At 52.9% G+C, this 19,491-nt stretch overlaps 6 protein-coding genes across 6 annotated transcripts; 5 read left to right on the forward strand and 1 right to left on the reverse strand.

Annotated features, from left to right (window-relative positions):
* Window positions 1-1,097: 1,097 nt before the first annotated feature.
* Window positions 1,098-2,495, forward strand: MOT1 (Molybdate transporter 1; the record flags this gene model as incomplete). The annotated part of the gene is made up of 2 exons (XM_036644766.1): window positions 1,098-1,334; window positions 1,386-2,495. The coding sequence occupies 2 exons, from the start codon at window positions 1,098-1,100 to the stop codon at window positions 2,493-2,495; spliced, it is 1,347 nt and encodes a 448-aa protein (XP_036489155.1).
* A 1,295-nt stretch (window positions 2,496-3,790) lies between these two features.
* On the forward strand, window positions 3,791-7,171 carry Foxk2 (Forkhead box protein K2; the record flags this gene model as incomplete). Its single annotated transcript, XM_036644767.1, has 1 exon — window positions 3,791-7,171. The coding sequence occupies one exon, from the start codon at window positions 3,791-3,793 to the stop codon at window positions 7,169-7,171; it is 3,381 nt and encodes a 1,126-aa protein (XP_036489160.1).
* A 3,209-nt stretch (window positions 7,172-10,380) lies between these two features.
* CMT1-0 (Alpha-1,3-mannosyltransferase CMT1) lies at window positions 10,381-11,801 on the forward strand (the record flags this gene model as incomplete). Its single annotated transcript, XM_036644768.1, has 2 exons — window positions 10,381-10,504; window positions 10,573-11,801. 2 exons carry the CDS (start codon window positions 10,381-10,383, stop codon window positions 11,799-11,801), a joined length of 1,353 nt encoding a protein of 450 aa, XP_036489159.1.
* A 3,038-nt stretch (window positions 11,802-14,839) lies between these two features.
* arsM (Arsenite methyltransferase) lies at window positions 14,840-15,679 on the forward strand (the record flags this gene model as incomplete). The annotated part of the gene is made up of 1 exon (XM_036644769.1): window positions 14,840-15,679. The coding sequence occupies one exon, from the start codon at window positions 14,840-14,842 to the stop codon at window positions 15,677-15,679; it is 840 nt and encodes a 279-aa protein (XP_036489773.1).
* A 55-nt stretch (window positions 15,680-15,734) lies between these two features.
* Window positions 15,735-16,768, reverse strand: ACAD10 (Acyl-CoA dehydrogenase family member 10; the record flags this gene model as incomplete). Its single annotated transcript, XM_036644770.1, has 2 exons — window positions 15,735-16,541; window positions 16,652-16,768. The coding sequence occupies 2 exons, from the start codon at window positions 16,766-16,768 to the stop codon at window positions 15,735-15,737; spliced, it is 924 nt and encodes a 307-aa protein (XP_036489774.1).
* Window positions 16,769-17,194: 426 nt separating this feature from the next.
* On the forward strand, window positions 17,195-18,380 carry rpl-5 (60S ribosomal protein L5; the record flags this gene model as incomplete). Its single annotated transcript, XM_036644771.1, has 3 exons — window positions 17,195-17,197; window positions 17,417-17,454; window positions 17,522-18,380. The coding sequence occupies 3 exons, from the start codon at window positions 17,195-17,197 to the stop codon at window positions 18,378-18,380; spliced, it is 900 nt and encodes a 299-aa protein (XP_036489177.1).
* Between the last annotated feature and the right edge of the window lie 1,111 nt (window positions 18,381-19,491).

Here is a 19,491-nt window from a genome sequence, read left to right on the forward strand (position 1 = left end):
TTATTAAGCGCATCAGCTGATCTGCCTATAGATTACAATTCCTGCTAGGATGGCGTATTTACGATGTGATCTTAGTTGACCACCTTAAGCCCGCAAGATTCGATCCATACGGACGATAGTTACCTGCGATCCCTCCGATCCGCATAGCAGATGAAACCATCGCCACGATCCTCAACGAACGCCGCACTAAAGCTGGAACCAAGCAATACCTCGTTTCCTACAAAGGCCTCAGTTCTGAATACAATCAATGGGTTAACGCCACGACGGTTACTGATGAAGCTATTCTCAACGCTTGGAACTCGCGTTAGATCGGAAACCGCAGAGTCTAACGACAACCCGCGACGAGCCGGATCAATACAGCCTGAAAGTTCCGCAACTTTGCGGTAACCGGATTTTACGACGGTTTTGGAGGATTTGGAGATATCCGAATGGATCGGAAATGGCTATACGACGGATTACTGGCATAAAAATTGTACTACTACACAAATGGTTGTGAGACGAGGACGTCTCATTTTTGCTGGCGGCATATTGTGAGGGTAGCCCCACAGGGCACTACTTGTGGCTACCTCACGCCCCAATGTACCTAGACTTGCACTTAACCAATACATCTACACTCACACCACCCATTGCTCACACCGGAGAATCAGATCATTCATCGTTGTCTGGCGGGAAGGATCCACCGATGAAGGCCTATGACGACATGCTCGGGTAACCGCTGGCCATTCTTATCTCCTTATCACCGCTGCGGAACACCAAGTTGGGGAATGGCAGCATGGGTTGAGACGAACCAATCACCACCTCGCGCCTGTGTCGGCCGAGGAGTTGCTTCCTCCGATCCAAGTGGATTGTCGGACGCGGCCGCCTGAGCTTCAGAGCTCACGCGCCTGGGTGCTGACACACTAAGCCGACCAAAGACATCACGGGGGCCTCGTCATCACCAGAAGCTTGTTAGAGGAGTCGCTTCTCACTCCTCATTTCATGGCATTCGCAGAGTAACTGCTCCTGTTGCGCTGGTAGCATCTGTCTTGGCTGGGCCTGCGATCTGAGCCGACTCATTTTCATCAAAGTCCAGAACTTCGGTTCAACTTCCCCGCATCATGACGGTCCTCAGTCATTTGAAACGAGTCCATCAACACAATGTTGCGACTCTGCGCCGCCAACCCGCCGCCGAAATTTCTGGCGCTTTGGGCGACCTCGGAACTTTGCTTCCCTTGATGATTGCACTCGCCGTGCAACGATCTATCTATCTTGACAGCACCTTGGTGTTTACTGGCATTTTCAATGTTGTGACCGGTGCTGCTTTTGGCATCCCGCTGCCAGTACAACCGATGAAGGTCTGACACCCCGTAACTGATTCAACGACGACAACTAACTTGATATCCCAGGCCATTGCAGCTGCTGCAATTTCTAGAAGCGAAGACAGCGGCATCAGAACTGTCATGGCTGCTGGTCAGTGGGTCAGTCTGGCGGTTTTGATCATGAGTCTCACTGGTCTTCTTCGCTGGGTTACACGAAATGTTCCCGTCCCGGTTGTCAAGGGTATTCAGCTTGGTGCTGGCCTCTCTCTCGTAATGGCCGCCGGTTCAGGCTTGCTTCGAGACTTGCACTGGACTCATCCCGTTCTGGACAATAGGCTCTGGGCCCTGGCTGCTTTCTTGGTGCTCATCTTCACGCAGGGACTTCCCCGCTTCCCCTACGCCTTATACATCTTCCTCTTGTCGCTTGTCTTTGCGTTCATTTCCATCCTGAACGCCGATCATCACGAGCCGCACAACCTGCCGTGGTTCCACGTCTGGGTTCCGCAATTGCTGCACTGGAACTTCAACTGGTTCAAGTATAAGCCCATCACGATGGCCATCGGCCAGCTGCCTCTCACTACGCTCAACTCTGTCATTGCTGTCAGCGCCCTCGCTGCCGACTTGCTCCCTGATATGCCTACCCCGACTGTCACCGGCATGGGCATCAGCGTTGGCATCATGAATTTGGTGGGTACCTGGTTTGGTGCTATGCCAGTCTGCCACGGCGCCGGAGGCCTGGCCGCTCAGTACCGATTCGGCGCGCGAAGCGGTGCCAGCGTCATCATCCTGGGCCTGTTCAAGATTATCTTGGGCGTCGTCTTTGGCGGAACTCTTCTCGACTTGCTGTCGCATTACCCCAAGAGCCTGCTTGGTGTCATGGTCATCGCCGCCGGTCTCGAGCTTGCCAAGGTCGGCCATAGCTTGAACCACGGTGCCTCTGACCTGTGGGAGAGTTCTGCAGGCAACAACGACGGTGGTCTTCTCAGACAACACCGCTCGCTATCTGACGATGAGAGGGCTGAAAGATGGACTGTCATGCTGATGACCACTGCGGGACTTCTTGCCTTCAGGAATGATGCAATTGGATTCATCGCGGGTATGTTGTGTTTCTGGGCCTATAGGGCTTCGGAGAGAACTGCGCGCTGGTGGCAGTCTAAGCGACCTATGTTCGGGGAGCGAGAGCCGCTTCTGCGTTAAGACGGCCACATTGGTATGACTTGCTTTGAGGGGCTCGAGTACTTGTGACTGGAAAACCTAAGTATGTGTATTTATGACCTAGAATCATTGCAAGAATCCCCCACCAGAGACTGGAGAGGGGCCATCCATCAATCCAACCGGTTCATCTCATTTACAAGTGCGTCTCAGCTGCGGGTTTGGCATGTTTTCTGGTATCCTCGAACTTACCAACGTGGATTTGACTTCAGCCACACGCTTCCAGGTTGTTGAGGTTCACTAGACTTGATTCAAAATGGACCTTGTTGGGAAACCTTCTGAACAGCGATAAGCTGCTATTCAGGTTGATGACCAAACCATGGATATGTCCATCACTGCCTCCACTGGTAGCAAAACTTCTGAGGACGAGAGAGTACTGAAAGCCGCAGGTTTCGGGCTCATGCAGAGACCAAGACTGATACACTTCAAGAAAAAAAGCCATCCAAAATGCATCACATAGAGTACCAAGATACCATACCCAAAGAATGTTTGCCTGCAGATTTGTTGCTCAAAGCAGCGGTTTGCATATGTAGTACCCAGAGCAGGGAGTCCACAAGGGTGAGGAAGTATTCGCCGGTTGGGTAGATTATCATTGGACGCTGACCGGGAAGTGGAAACCAAGTTTGGATCTACGCAGGGAGATGGCCACGAGGTCTGTCTGTGAGCAGTCTCTTGGGAGCGTGGACCTTGCTGATAGGTACTGAGAGGCAATTCGGACCTTGACCGAATTGCATCGTGAGATTCAGTCCCTTCACCGCAACATTGAAAAGATGACTCAGCCAAGGTTCAATAATAAGAAAGGGCCAGGAAAGATGAATCATTCGGGCTATGGATAGGTTCTTTCCTGTATCGTCTCAAAGTGAACTGCCCAGTCGTGTTTAGCTAATTGCCTCGGGAAGATGGCTTCGTTTGGAAAGTCGCAAGCACCTTTGCGCTTTCCTCCGGTCATTGTTTGGTCCTGAGAAGGCAGGCAGCGACGGGGCACTGCACCGGTGACTGGCGTCTGGCCTTGTCTCTTTCAAGGGAACGAGCGTGGGCCCGTGCTTTCCCAGCGCGGGGTTGACCAATAGGCCAGGAGATTCACCGAAGTCAGCCAATCAAAAAGGTACCCTTTCTCCACCGACCCTGTCAATCGGCAGGAAGGAGTCTCGCAGCCCGATTTTTTTGGGATCTCGCATTGTCCGCAGTCTCCTCAGGTCCAACCTTGTCGCAACAGACCAAATCGCCTTCAGAGGCTTGCCGAAGACGAAGGAGCTGGTCTGTCCGCTTGCAGAGCAGCGATGACTTCGTCCAACGCCGGCCAGAACGGCCAGGCGCCCGTGCCGACCACGCCGCCCCCAAAGAACAAGACGTCGCCAGCCTCCGCTCGACACAATCCCGACGACAACAACGCGACCAAGACCGACCAGCCGCGCGCCGATGCATCCACCGCCGCTGAGAACACCAAGAACGACACGTCTACCAACCGTCACACCACTCCTGTCGCCGTCGATACCGTCATGACCGATGCCGACGCCGCGACCACCGCGATCACGACCGCCCTCCCCGCAGCATCGCAGCCCGCTCCAGCCGCCCCGATGGATGCCGATCCCTTCAACTCCTCCTTCCCCCATACCCCAATGCCCAACATGGACCACGCCTACATGATGATGGCTCTCGCGCATATGGCAAACAACCAGATACCCAACCAGATGTCGCCACCTCCGACTGTCACGCCAGCCCAGGTCACGCTCCCGACCATGAGCAATGGCAACGACCCGCTCGTCGCAAGCACTCAGAACCTCGCGGCCGCCACACAAGGCCTGGAGTCCTTTGCGCGAATAGAATTCGCCGACAGTGTCTTCCAGATGACCACTTACGCCGTCATCATCGGCCGTGATCAAAAGGCCATGATCCAGGCGCGAAGGGACGAGAAGCGCAATGCCGAACATCGGAGAAGAGTTGAGGAGTACGAGGCTCTGGGACTGCCGCCCCCCTCTCCTGTCAGGAATGACCGCATCAAGTTCAGCAAATCGTACGTCAGTGAAGAAGGAGGCATGTTGGGACCCGAGTCCGACAGTGAGGAATCCGGACGGCCAGCGAAGCGACGTAAGACCACTAGTACTGGATCGTCGCAAAGACCCGAAGAGGAAGAAGCACAGGAAAACCTCATATCCAACAGACAGTACGTATCGCATACACCGGGCGCCGCTGCTGTCGACCTCGCATCTCTGCGGCCCTCTCCTCACCACGTTCCGCTGGTCGGCATCCATTCACCCGGACCCGACATTGCGACCAAGACCAAGGCCATCTCAAGAGAACATCTCAAGATCCAGTTCAATCGTGCTGAGTGCGTGTTTGAGGCTATTCCATTACACAAGAACGGCTTCTTTTGCGAAGATGTTCACCACAAAGACGGAGTAGTCGTGCTTCGGAGCGGCGCCCACTTGCAGATCAAGGATGTCGACTTTCGCTTCGTCATCAATGGTGTCCCTGAAGGCCGCACTGGCGCGGAAGACTTCGCAGAGGATAAGGACAATCTGAAGAAGAGCGGCAGAGCCCAAGGTGGCAAAGAGATGAGCTTCGAGTTTGAAGCCTCGCATGGAAATGGCGAGCTGAATGACTCTAGCGACTCGTCGCTCAGTCCCCCAGCACCGTCCGAAGATGAAGAATCAGACGCCGACGCCGAGGCAGAGGATGCGGACGTTGACGCAGAAGTTGAAGCCGATGCAGAAGCCGAAGCAGATGCTGAAGCTGAGGCCGAGGCCGAAGACGAAGCCCTCGCAGAAGCAGATGCTCAGGCTGACGAGGAAGAAGAGGAAGTGGAAGATGTGGAGCCTAGCACAGAAGTTAAGGCAGAGGAGCCCGAATTGGGCCACTCATTACAGCAGCCATTACCACTGCTTATTCCAAAGAAAAGGGGGCCTGGCAGACCGCCAAAGAACGGTTTCATGTCCAAGCGCGAGCAGCGGTTGCTCAAGAAGCAACAGCAAGAGATGGCCAAGAAGACGCTACCACAACCACCTCCCGGCGAGCCTCCGATCAAGAGGAAGGTCGGACGTCCAAGGAAGCATCCGCTCCCGGAAGAAGGGGTGGACCGACCAGAGAAGCGCAAATACAAGCCACGGAAGCCGAAGGGAGAAGACGGCGCAGAGGGATCAGACGCAGAGCGACGGGCCAAAGAAAAGAAGGAGAAGAAGGTCCGGCCGAAGTCGCCTCCCTTGGAGCTCAAGATTGAAGACTACACAGAGGAACAGCTTCAGAAGCCCAACAAAAACTATGGAGTTCTCATTGACGAAACTCTGACTGCGGCGGGACCCGACGGTCTTACACTGAAGCAGATCTACAAGCGAATCACGCAGAGATACCCCTGGTTCTACTTCCACACAGAGACAAAAGGTTGGGAATCTAGTGTACGGCACAATCTCATCGGGAACGAGGCATTCAAAAAGGACGACACCACCGGACTCTGGTCGCGTGTGCCTGGTGTGGAGCTTGATGCCGGCAAGAAACGGAAGGCCTCATCGCCGGATCGCTCGATGAGTGCCGGTTATGGCCATTACAACCACCACCCAACGTACGCTCAATACGCCCAGCAGCAGCAACAGCAATATCAGCAGCAGCAGCCTCAGCAGCCGCAACCGCAGCAACCACAACCTCAACCGCAGCAGCAACAGGCGCATATGCCTCCAGCGTATCAACATCTTCCTCATGCTTACCATACGCAGGCATATGCGGGTCAACAAGCTCAAGCTGCTGCTGCTGCCGCCGCCGCTGCTGCGCGAACACCTCAATACTCTCCTCCAGCAACGACTCCAGCCCCTGGTCAACCAGCGCAACCCCCGGCATCTCAACCTGTTGCGCCTGCAACGCTTCCCGGTTATGGAGCTGCTGCCGCGATTGCCCGACCTCAGGGCGTCGCCGGTAAGCAACCGACTTACAGCTCACCATATGCATCGCGACCTCCTCCGACACATACTGCTGTCAAAGCAGAAAACGGCACCACACCATCAGCACCGCCAGTCACACAGCCTGCTCCGGCCGTCCCCCCTGGAGCTCACCCACCACCGATACCCGCTGCTACACCGCAGCAAACCCGACCCACACCAACGCCTCCAGCACCAGCCGAACCTCGTGCAGTCATCCAACCTCGCCTATTGTCTGCAGTCAATGGCCTCAAAAACGGTTTGATTGACAACTTGAAGAAAGCAAAGAATCCGAAGGCCGAAACGATCGTCATGTCTGCCCTCAATCGGGTCTTGGGGCTCAAGAGTGCTGCCACAGAGAATCAAGCCATGGAGGACATTTGCATGAAGGGCATGCAAAAAATTGTCGACGGCTTCTTAGCTCCAGGCAGCGGCACGCCTGGCTCTGGTGGCACACCACAGCCAAGTGGGTCCAACAGCGTCTTCGAGCCCAAAGTCTTCCAGTCCTTGCTTGGGTTTAAGAATGTCTCGTCCAACGCCCTCAAGGTTAGAATAGGAGAAGCCAAGGCTGAGGCAGTCACCCTGTCCGCCATTGACCGAGTGCTCGGCCTAGCCGATGCAAGTATCGTGCCCCCAACCGCGGAAGCTACAGCGTCTGGCTCGCCGGCTGCAGGCTTGGATGGGATCGAATCACACCTAATTAACTCGGTGAAGCAGTTACTGCTAGGTCTAAATCAGAAGTTGCATGGAACATAAGTATCAATCTAGCACGAGAGAGGGGGAGAGAGGATTTCGCAGCAAGGTCACCTATGCAGCCCTGGGGCCCTTTGCGTTGTTTCTGGAAGCGAATGATCATGAAATAGCGAAATACGACTACTCATAGCGTAGCTAGGTATTGTCGATTGGGGTTTAGCACAAAATATCTTGAATTGTTTTTACAACATGTTCTGTCGTCAGAGACGTGACGTACTTGATGTGCCTCGCCATCACTACTTCTTCAATACGGGAATTAACGCCATGCATGCCTATGCTGCCTCCTAAAACGCCGTTCGTTCCTTGTCCCACAACACAGATGATTCGCGGACGTGTAGAAATTTGTCCAGTCCCATGCCAGCCAAAGCCGCAATATGCCCGCAATCAACTACGCTGTCCGTGTAGCACACCAGATCCGTCATTACACGATTATAGTCTAGCGGGTGAGCTCGTGTAGATGGACGCATGGCCCACGACTCGTCGTTGAGATTGTTTGGAAGCATCTCCTACCCTGGTTGTAATGTCTTCATCCATGCGATCCCATCCAGGTCCTGCAAAGTTGGCAGACATCCCGGTTCGGTCGTCTCTTTGGTGACCGAAGGCCTGTCTTGCGTTGACATCTCCCGGCGTCCAGCCGTCTGCACTGTTGGGTGGGTTGTGACGATAAGTCACTGGCCCGGTTGTTGCGGTATAACGAAGTCTATCTCTTAAACGAGGCGGGGCTCTAAGATCCCCCCATGCTGCTCCGTCATCATTGGGTCTCCAAGAATCTTGTCTTGTTGGCGCTTGTGGAATCGTGGGCAGCGTCTCGAGGAACTTGTAATCGGGGAGCTCTGCGGGACGGTTGTGATCCGACATCTCAAGCGGGCGGTCTTCGTTGAGCATCTCCCAAGGGCCACGATATCTCTGCACCTCGCTACCTTGGGCCTCCGACGGACCCCAGCCAGCTTCTGGATGGGCTTTATCGTCGGGCGGTTCCGGGTACTGCGTGTCGTTCAAGGTGATAGTGTCCTCTGAAGACACATCGGAATCTTTGGTCGTTCTTTTCGAGACGGTAAGAAAGCTTCGCTTTGGTTTTGGGGGGTTTGGCCTCGACATTGGTGCCTGGTTCCCGGTCTCTTTTCTATTATTGCGGACGATGTATATTACGAGAATGATCGTGATGCAGATGAGAGCGAGGCCGCCGAGAACACCTGCGATGATTGCCGCGAGATTCAGGCGTGATCCAGAGGTCGACGAGTCTGCTGGAGTCGTGCTTGTCGTTGCAGGAGCTGGTGTAGTACTCGTTGCCGAAGGAAGTGATGTTGAGGAAGCGGGCTGGATAGACGCAGTGGGAGACTCTGAGGTCGCGGCCGAAGAGGCAGCGTCCTCGCTGGATGGATCTTTGGCAGCAGAGGAAGATGAGGATTTTACAGCACTCGAGGAAACACTTGAACGCCCAGTTGCGGGGATTGTGATGTCTGGGAGCGAAGTCGGTTTGATGGCTACAAGATTGACTTCGGGTGTGTGCCAACAGAATATGTTGAACATTTCGATGTCAATGCCCGAAGTCATGATATAAGTTGCGCAGTAATCTTGCTCCTCAGAGCTGCGACACTCAAATACTGTTAGCGGCTGAAATGCAAGGAACGATTCAACATAAAGGAGAACGGTTTCCCTCAAGGTCAAAGTTACTTGCCATGTAAGAGTCGCAGTGCCCACTCTGCCGCAACCAGTGCTGCAGGCGTGGGAATCATAGCACATGGCAGGGAAACTGCAGTCGTACCCATTCGTGATCGAAGTATCGCAGCTGCCCCATAACCTATCGGTCATTGCGTGTCGACATACTGATCCCGAGCCTGCAATCACGGGCTGCGTGCTGCGGCCGCTTATGTACCCGCAAAGTGTTGTTGGAGTATACTGACGACGGTCATGTAAAGCTCGCCGGACTGCATATGAGGGTGGCGCCGGCGTTGGCAGCGGACTCGAGGGTGCGACCGAATTGCGACTTGCTATCTTGGCTTTTGTCCATTTGGGGAGGATAGCGAAAAACAGAATAAGGATTCTTAGAATAATCATTGGTGCCCAGAATCGTAAGACACTTCTTAGAGAGAGGAGAGAGAGGAGCAGTACAAAAGCTCGATTAAAGCGACTCAGCACAGTGAGATTAACGAATAATAGGAGCCAGTCCAAACTTGTGAAAAAGGATTAGAGAAGTCGATCGCGCAGCCTTCACAGTCAGAGTGAGTAGCGTGGACGATTGTGGAAGGAGCTTTATTTGGAGGATGTCTACCACATGCTGCTGGCAAGGCACCTGATTTAAACGGAACTCAAGACATTCGTTGCCCAATGCAATGCTTGAAGCCAGTGGCTCGGGACTCTGGGAATAGTTTCTTGGCTTTCACAGAGACTCAAAGAGATTGGCCATTCCTCTGGCTTCACGTCGGACATCCACCTGCTACTGTCCAGATACGGATGTCATTCGAGCCCTCAGAAGCTCAACAACGGGCAAAATCATCACCAACAACAAGAAGGCTTCAAATAGCGGTATTGCGGCGTACAAACCAACAACATTATCGAGAGAGCGTTTACACCGTGTCTCTCATTGGCCCGGCAAAAGCGGAGGCTGGTAATCGCGCGGCAAGCCGACCATCGGTGGGTCCATAATTTCGGCCGGCATAAGTGGAGAATTCCCTGCGCCGCTTGCCGGCATGGCTCGGCGTCGGATAGGATAATCATCTCAGCCTGCTTCTTTGGAAAGCCAGTGAGAATTCCTCTGTTATTCATACATGAAGCTATTCGCACACAAATTCATACACGTCGAAATCATCATCAGCGAAGATATCGCGATGAGCGGTCCGATCGCCTCTTCTGGGGTGCCTTGCTGCGCAAATCAGTTGGAAGTCCCCAACAACAAACGCCCCGTTTGCTTTCCAACTCAGAACCCCTAGCAAGCTAGTGGGGCCCCCAAATAGCGGCTGCTTTCTGAATGTGACCCTCCCTTGCGCAGTCAATGTGATCTGCTTGCTCTAAATCATGGGTCCTGAAGTTTGTTGGAACATGGGGTCGGATGGGAGGGGGGTTCCAACAGTAGATATGAACAGCGAACATTGCTGTCAAAGGCCGATAGTCTTTCTCATTCCCCCTTTCAGTTCTTCTGATTTCTCTTCAGCGCTCAGAGTCCTCGCTCGTCGGAGACTCGATGTGATCTTCTCCTTCATCAGCAGGTTATGATGAGGCAATCGCTTGCTGTCGCTTTACGTTTCGGCGCTATTTGCCTTGCCCTGACCACCACATTGATCGGCTACGATCTCTTTTACGGGAGCGGATACTTGGAGGTCGTATACAAGCCATTTCGTAAGTGATCATTCGTGTCGGTCAGATTTGTCAATCATCAATAGGTACTAAAAGTTAAATTCGCAAAGGACATGGCGACCCAAAGTACGGCAGCAACAGCCATGCGACTAATAGCACTACAAGCATCACAAATCCCATGAACCCATCGACTTCTTTGCCGACCCCAGCTCCGACCTCTCAAATCGATTCAAGCAATCTTCCAGACGGCGATCCGGAACTGCTGAAAAGTGCCGGGCGATACATCAAGTCCATCCTCGACCCCGATGACACGTCTCTTCCCCGGCTGGATTGCCCTCGCATCGACTCCCAACGCTATGAGTACCTCAACCCAAATCTGAAATATCAAAAGCGCAAGTTCTTCTTTGCCCTCAATTTCCGACAAAAAGTCGATCTCCTCCCCCGGCTCATGGGCTCCATCACCGAAGCCATCCGCTTTCTTGGTCCCGAAAATTGCGCCTTATCCATCGTCGAGGGCAACTCCGACGACGGGACCTACGAGGTCCTAAAAACTCTGCAATCTCATATGGAGAACATTGGTATCGAGTATTACTTCCAACACAGCGATCTGGACCCGGGCGCCGGCGACCGAATCCCAAGGCTTGCTGAGCTGCGCAATCTGGCCCTCGCACCTCTGCTATATCGCGGAAAGCATTATGCCTCCGATGCCACAGTACTTTTTCTCAACGATGTTGCCATCTGCGCGGAAGATATTCTGGAACTTGCCCACCAGCGTCGTCGATTGGGAGCGGACATGACTTGCGCCATGGATTGGACATATGTTGGCAATGATCCGACTTTCTATGACGTCTGGATCAGTCGTACCATAGCAGGCGACTCGTTCTTTGAGATTCCACCGGACGGCAACTGGAACTCGGCTTGGAACATATTTTGGAACGAAGCAACCACGCAGCAGCTTTTCCGAGATCACCGTCCGTTCCAGGTCTTCTCTTGCTGGAATGGCGCAGTGGCCATTGCAGCGCAGCCTCTTCTGGATCGAATAGTTCGTTTCAGAGCACCTGGCCCGGGGGAGTGCTTTCAAGGAGAACCGTCCCTCTTCTGTAAGGACATGTGGAACAATGGGTTCGGAAAGATTGCCGTTGTACCCAGCATCAACTTGGAGTACAGTGATGAGGCAGGTAGAAAGATTAAGATGTCGAAAGGATTCACAAATCAGTGGGTTAAACCAGACGAAGACGAGAAGCCGCTAGATTGGAGCAAAGAACCTCCGGAGAAGGTCAAATGCATGCCGAGCTATGAGAAGCAGACATGGGAGCCTTGGAACCAGGGATTGGAATGATGGATTTTGGGATTTAGACTTCTTATAAATTTATAGAATATAAACTATGTGTGCATTCTGGCATGTGCTGATATTGACGCGCCAACGTCACCGTTGGATGGCCGTGCATAGCTCTACTTGACCTTGTCAAAGATCAGCTTTTCCCAGCAATCAGGATCCTCCACATCGATTTCTTTGATCTTGTTAGACCAATATGCCGAGAGTCTGCCTGTGTCATCGAATGGCCGAAGTCGTGCCCATACCGCCCACATTCTTACCACCGCCTCAGCTGTCGACTCGCAGACCTCGAAGAATTCGCGATGCTGTACAGAACAACCAGGGCACTTATCTTTTCTCCGGTAGTTGGACAGAAGTATGTGAATGATCTTTTCCATCTTGACGTGATGCGCAACTTTGTACGCGAAGACAAGTTGTGGTTCGTAATGGCACTGGTCCTGCCACTCTTTCATACGTCTTTCGTAATCGTTCGTATAGCCAATCTTAACCACCTGACAGGCCTTAAGGTTGATTGTCTTATGGTCTTTAGGCAGTTTATAGCCATATATATATCCTTCGCCTTTGGTAAAGCCCTCCTTTTCGCTCTTCATGAAAATCGCGTTGAGCTTGTTGACAATGTCCTTATTGATCGTACCAATACGTTTTGGTTGATGGTACGGCTCGAATGTGTGTATGGTGTCCTTCCATTTGACTGTGTATTCGAGCGGGTCCACGGCAAGAGGGACCGCTTCAGTCTTGACGTGTTGATCGTCTTGTTCTTGTTTAACCGCGATGTTTGCCAACGAGAATTCATCTGGCTTCGTTTCGGAATCATAACATGTTGATGACTGGACTGTACTTGGCGGTTTGAGAACGTTGGCTCGGGTTCGTCTGAGATGAGTTGAAGCTTTAGTCGATGTTGAGTGGTGGTCGGTTTCCGCCTCTTGAGTTCCCGCAGCATCATGGCTCAGGAACGAGAGCAGGCGGCTTCTCCACGGTGCCACTTTCTCCGCAATCTGAGTTTGGTGGTATCTTTTGCAGAGAACAAGAGAAGCGAGAGTCTCTAAATGATTGATCGCGATGGGTATGCTTCCGCTTTCGACGATATTGAGCAGGACGGGTGTAATCCGAGAGCGGGAGACTTTGCTTATTGGGTTACCACAAGTCGGCTTGTTCTTAGAATACCCTCGACAGGTGGTACAAGCATTGAATTGGGTGTCGAGGCAGCGATAGAGCTCGTTGGTATTCCTCACCCATGATGTCTGAATGATGGCCTCCATTGCAAACATAATTCAAGGTTTGATGTTAAGAACTAGCTCTTGTCACAGCCTCCTTGATGTCGCAGCATTGCTATCATGACCAATTCCAAGAATTCTAGGTCATTTATAGGAGTTCGAGTGACGGGAAAGCCTCTGAGGAGGCCTCGGTAAGGCTTACAGGCCTGGGCCATAGCCACGCCACACTCCAACATGGCAGAAGCGGTGGGCCGCAAATTGACAGCCAACTGGGTGGAATTCTGGACAATACTTCCGTACTCCCATGGTCAATAACTTATGTATTAACTGGTATCGTTATTATTGCCGTCCCTTTAACCGTATCTGTCGTGATCTACATCGTCTTGTTCTTATAGTCTTTAGCGTCGTCTGATCTGTTCTCGTCGCTCAAGTAGTGAGTAATATCTGCCGGAACAGCAGACTTCATACCGTGACGGTACTCCTAGGTTCAAAAAGTCCATCGCCGCCCATGTTACGAGACCTCGATGTACAGTGTTTCCGTCTGTGTGAATGGATTCTCACGGAGAACTGAAGTGCTGGTGACAATTACCCAGCTAACGTCGTTGGAGGTTCAGGTCTGTTCGCCATGTTGGCCGTTGGCGGTATGAACACCAAAAGAGGACTCACCGCCGACGATGAAACCCTCGGATCCAGTCTCTCGGGTCTGGAATTGGCGCCGCAGTATCTATCAGCAAGCATGAAGCGAAGAACCACGGAAGAAAGTGGAAAAAGTGTTGCAGGTGATGGCGTGCGGAAGACTTGTCGTCGGCGGTTGCGGAGCGAATGAGAAGTTGTGCACTGGACTTGGCACATGTGGTGCTGGTATGTACTGTCTGCCAGCCGGTCAACGAAACGGCCACCACCCAGGCTGTGCTGTGGACTCATTCATCGCCATAACTCGAGCTCTACGCCCTCGAAAGTCTGCTACCGACAAGTAGAAATGGAAAATCTTTTTCCAAAAGCAATGCCTTCCCGTCAGCAATGGTGATTGATCATGTCATCTACTTTTATAGACAGATAGCGATCCACTCGACATTAGGAATGGTCTTGAGCTGTTCAAAAGCAGTCAACCTTCACGTAAACTCAATCCATATCTGGAAAGGAAGAGTCGATCACAAATTTCACGAGAGAGCACAGGAATGCCCTGTTGGCGTGGTGCGAACTTGGGTAGCGTTGGTGTCGGATAAGTGGCGAGCATCGATACGGATGGCGCAGACTCAAGTGGGCAAACCAAAGCCTTCTATTATACTGATTGTGCGTTGTGCGAGCTCAGATATCCCTCACCCTTCGAAGACGATATTGTCGTGCGTTTCAATAGCCCTATTGGTTGCTTCGCTCAATGTCCTCGCGAATAGCCAGCACTGAAAAGCAGCAGCACTCATTGTTAACACTCAGACAATCATTGATGCGACCCAGCCAGATCAGTGCGACCACTCATGCCAGGCTATGAACTTCTTCTCCAAATCGATAAAATCTAGGCGATGGAAATCTCGGCCGAGTACCGATTGACTTATGTCACATGCGGTGAGGGAGAGTAAACTGGTGGAATAAGAACGCGTACACACAGATGCAAGTGTGCAGATCGTCAGATCGTGCGCCGGTGTAAGGCGCGTTTGAACAGTAATCCGGACTTTAAGGAGATAAAATCAATCTAGTGGCCACTGACATCACTGCTCCGCACCGGCTCAACAGTTTCGAGAACTTGAAAAACAATCGACTCTCGGACTGGACATCAACTTGAAATCCACAATAGTCAAAGAAAACCTATACCTTTTGTTTTCGCACAGCATGGACTTCGGATCCGAAACACAGGCTGCTTCTTCAAAGCGCATGTACACTGCGCGGGCCGACAACTATGAAAATTCATTTCATCCCGACTACACCAAGCGCTTCATGGCGCTCGCCGACGTCCAGCCGGGCGAGCGAGTTCTGATACTGGCTTGCGGTACCGGGCTTGAAATCTTCATTGCTGCGGAGCAAGTGGGAGAAGAGGGCGAGATTGTCGGCGTTGATATCACAGACGCAATGTTGGCCAAGGCAAGAGAGAAGAAAGAGCGTCTCAAGCCAAAATCGGACATACACTTATTCAACCACGACATAACGGATCTGGACGGGTTGAAAGAACTCAAGGACAAGAATTTCGACGTCATCATGTGCTCGAACGCATTTGTTCTGCTCGACAATCAAGAGCAAGTTGTCGCTTCGTGGAGGAAATACCTGAAGCCTGGTGGGCGGCTGCAGGTTGACATCACCCACGAGAACAACCTCAAGATCGGGCTTTTGCTAGAGCGCGCGGCGAACAGACTGGGGACCAGATTCCCTAGTAACAGGACGTGGATCAAGGATAGGAACTCATTCAAGCAGATCCTGGAGAAGGCCGGCTATACGGTGGAGAAGATCGAGTTGATGGACAAACTAACTGGTCAGGGTAGCACGTTCTACGGCATAGACCAAATTGACGAGCAATTTGACGGGATTATCAGCACGCCGTTGACAATCAACATGGCGACGGACGAATTCAAGAACGAAGCCAGAGCACTATTTCGTGAAGAATGGGAAAAGGATGCTGTCGATGGCAAAATTGAGAACGTCGATGCCCTGTATGTCTATGTAGCCCGGAATATGTAGGTCGCAAGGCTCTGTTAGTCTAATGCGAAACATGGAGATGTAATGTAATACATGTTTACAACTTAGCCTTGGCGCTTCCTTTCAGGTTTGGTTTAACAGGGACCTTTGGGTGATCTCCTTCTAACGCCAGACCCGTAGCCTTCTCAAGCTCTTCAACAGCCTCATATGTCCTGCCAAGGTGGACCTTGATGGTTCCAAACCCCTGCTTCTTAGCCTCCTTGAGGTTCTCGCCTATATCATCGAGGAAGAGAATATCGTCTGGCTTGACCCCATCGGCCCAGCCCAAGGCCCGGCCTCTCTCGGAGTCTGCGTTCTTGATCGCATACTCATTGACGGTCTTCACAGCAAGTTGATATATCCTTGGGTCAGGTTTTCGAAGGCCGACATGCGCTGACGAAATGAAGACGTCAAAGAGGCTGCGGACAGGGTGATCGAGAAAGTCCTTCGTCCATAATTTGTGCCCTTCCGGGAAGACGACGGTGTTGCTCAGAGCGGCAAGAATGTATTTACCGCTGGCTTTCAGATTCTTCAACGCTGGGTACATCCATGGGTCCGGGGGGATCGAGTTGGTCATCATGGTGTTGAATAAATACTCTCCATCAATATCTGGTACAGGCGGGACCTCCTTTGGTAATGATGGGTTCTTGGCTTGCTGTGCAGTGTAAAATGCCACCCAACGACCTTGATCGTGAAGGTCTTTGTTGAAACCTTCAAAGAAGGCCTTATCCATGGGGATTGAGCCCGTTTCCAGACGGTGCCAGAAACCGGTAGGGCTCGTCTTGGAGATGGAGTAGTTGACCCATCCTGGCGGGATGCCGAGACTGAGCTCGTAGTCGAGAATGGATTGGAAGGGCGAGACGACCTAGTGAGTGTTAGGCAAACCAATTGACCGTATCACCATGCACTCACAACCCACAACCCCAAGACCGTGGATGAATGGGAGGACTGATGAGATGAGAGGGTTCCACTTACACACACTCCGCCAATGTCGAAGAGGAGAACCTTGGGCTGCTTGGATCCGGTCATGCTGTCTACGGCTTCAAGCACATGGTCAACAAAGAAGGTGTCTGATCCCTCGAAGGACTCCATGTTATTGAGAAAGCGAGATGTGCACTATCTACTTGTATCACGACTCAGCGCGTCGCTCTGGAGGCGGAGACGGTTGATCGGGGCCGAAACCTGGGGGAAGCTTGACCCCCACCTCGGTGACAATTCCCGTGGACCTCGGCAGTAGGACCAAATTGACAATCCACTATGAACTCCCTGCTAGCGGGTCGCTCCACGTGACTCGTGACTGACCAAAGTCCGCCGGTCCCGTGACTCGTCCCCGACCAGCTTCGCAGACGACCGGCAGGCGCGATCGATGGTGGGGCACTCGCTAGGGCTGCCAAAATCGCCCACACAAATTTATCACGGAAAGAAGGTCTGGAAAGTTTCCCTCCGATCGACAACCCACGACAACACCAAAAATCGACAATTAGCTGAGCCAACCGCCCGCCAGCCAATACCGTCAAGATGGTAAGTTGAGACAACTCACACCATTTCTTCGATATCGAAGCGAAGACGACTACGACTACACTCTGCCACAATGTATTTTGATGAAAATCAAATGAACTTGGCATGGCCCTAGCTGCAGGCAGAAATGTCTCTTGGGGAAAGGAGTCAAAGCAAGATGCTTCGGATCGAGGGCCAAATCTGAAGCGCAAATTGCTGACTCGGGATTTTCAATCGTGACAGGCCTTCCACAAGTTGGTGAAGAACAGCGCGTACTACAGGTTAGTTCTCAATTGGCAGTCGCGACAAATTGTGCGCACAATGTACTGACATCGAACCTCGCAACAGCCGCTTCCAGACCAAGTACAAGCGCAGACAGCAGGGCAAGACCGACTACTATGCCCGTAAGCGTCTGATCACCCAGGCCAAGAACAAGTACGGTGCCCCCAAGTACCGTCTTGTGGTCCGCTTCACCAACCGCGACATCATCATGCAAATCGTCACCTCCGAGATCTCTGGTGACAAGGTCTTCGTCGCCGCCTACGCCCACGAGCTCCCCGCCTACGGCATCACCCACGGTCTTACCAACTGGGCTGCCGCTTACGCCACCGGTCTCCTGATCGCCCGCCGTGCCCTCTCCAAGCTCGGCATCGACAAGGACTTCACTGGTGTCGAGGAGGCCGACGGTGAGTACACCCTCACCGAGGCCGTCGAGACCGACGATGGTGAGCGCCGCCCCTTCAAGGCCTTCCTTGACGTCGGTCTTCACCGCACCTCCACCGGTGCCCGTGTCTTCGGCGCCATGAAGGGTGCCTCTGACGGTGGCATCTTCGTCCCCCACTCCGAGAAGCGTTTCCCTGGTTACGACATCGAGACCAAGGAGCTCGACGCCGAGACCCTGAAGAACTACATCTTCGGTGGCCACGTTGCCGAGTACATGGAGACCCTCGCCGACGACGACGAGGAGCGCTTCAAGTCCCAGTTCCAGCAGTACATCGACGACGACGTCGAGGCTGACGGCCTTGAGGACCTCTACACCGAGGCCCACGCTGCCATCCGCGCCGACCCCTGGAAGAAGCCCGAGGGCTCCAAGAAGACCAAGGAGGAGTGGAAGGCTGAGTCCAAGAAGTTCAAGGTCCAGCGCCTGACCAAGCAGGAGAAGGAGGAGCGCGTCAAGCAGCGCATCGCCGAGCTCCGTGAGGAGTAAGCTTGTTGTTGTTGTTGTATCTAGCGGTTAAAAATCCATTCACGCGTGGGGACATCAGGGCATTTTGACGTTTTGGCATGACTTTTTTCTCAAGTCTCTCGGAGTTATGAGGCAAACAAAATCCGGAAGGGGATTATGATGGGTCAAGGGAAAGGAACTCTAACACAATTCAATAAGAATATCCCAAATGCCATACGTCAACCATTGAAGTCGATATAAAAATGAACAACAGCGTGAGATATGAACCGTGGCTAGCCGACTTGGCTACCGTAGTGGTGGTGTGTGCCGGCCACAACGACGGTGCGACGGCGAATGCTTGAATCCTCGCTAAGGCATCCCAAAGGCATGGTGGTTGACCGACGGCCTAGCTTGGTTTGATCGGACCTGGCTGGGCTTCGAGGAGGTTGCACCGAGACGAGGTTTAGGCGTGTGCTGAGGCCAAGACCAGGGCACGAGACCCCGCATGGAAGCACCAATGATATCAGATCACGCCAGGGAAATGGTGAAAAATGACGATCTAGGTCGACAATCAAGAGATGGCATCTGCGGGTTTTTTTTTTCACTGTTCCCTACCTCTCAGCTTCCGGGGTCGGAGGGCATCGGAATGGCACCAGCGGCAATGGTTCACTATCGTGCTTTTAGCCTTATGGATCTGGCGGGGGCTGGCGGTCGATGATGTCGGAATGGCCAGTTGAAGGACGATTGAAACCGAGTGCCTTAAGGCTTGTGTCTCGCCTAACCCCCTTGGACGCGATGCTGCTACTGCAAGGCAGAGGAGTGATGCGAAGGGGTTGAGAGGGCCAGGCCCACAAAGTGTCCGAAAAGCGTTGATGGCGACATGAGGTAAAAGAGAGGGTCCGCGGCATGTGAGCTGCTCGATTTGAGGGATTGAGAGGCCAAATGGTTGCACAACAAGGCACATCTCGTCAGTTCGCGCGCGGGAATTACGGGATGGACGGAGGGTACGGCGGCGGCGGGGTGGAGGGACCCAGGAAACGGTTTTCCCACCAAGCCCCGAAGCACATCATCTCATGGAGCGAAAAGAGGAAAGGCGTCTGTGTCTGTTGGGTTGTCTTCGGGGCAATTGTGCGAAGAGGCATTGGCATTGCTG

Source organism: Colletotrichum siamense (genome assembly GCF_013390195.1).
Source record: "Colletotrichum siamense strain Cg363 chromosome Unknown KSG_Cg363_contig09, whole genome shotgun sequence".
Classification (NCBI taxonomy): Eukaryota; Fungi; Ascomycota; class Sordariomycetes; order Glomerellales; family Glomerellaceae; genus Colletotrichum; species Colletotrichum siamense.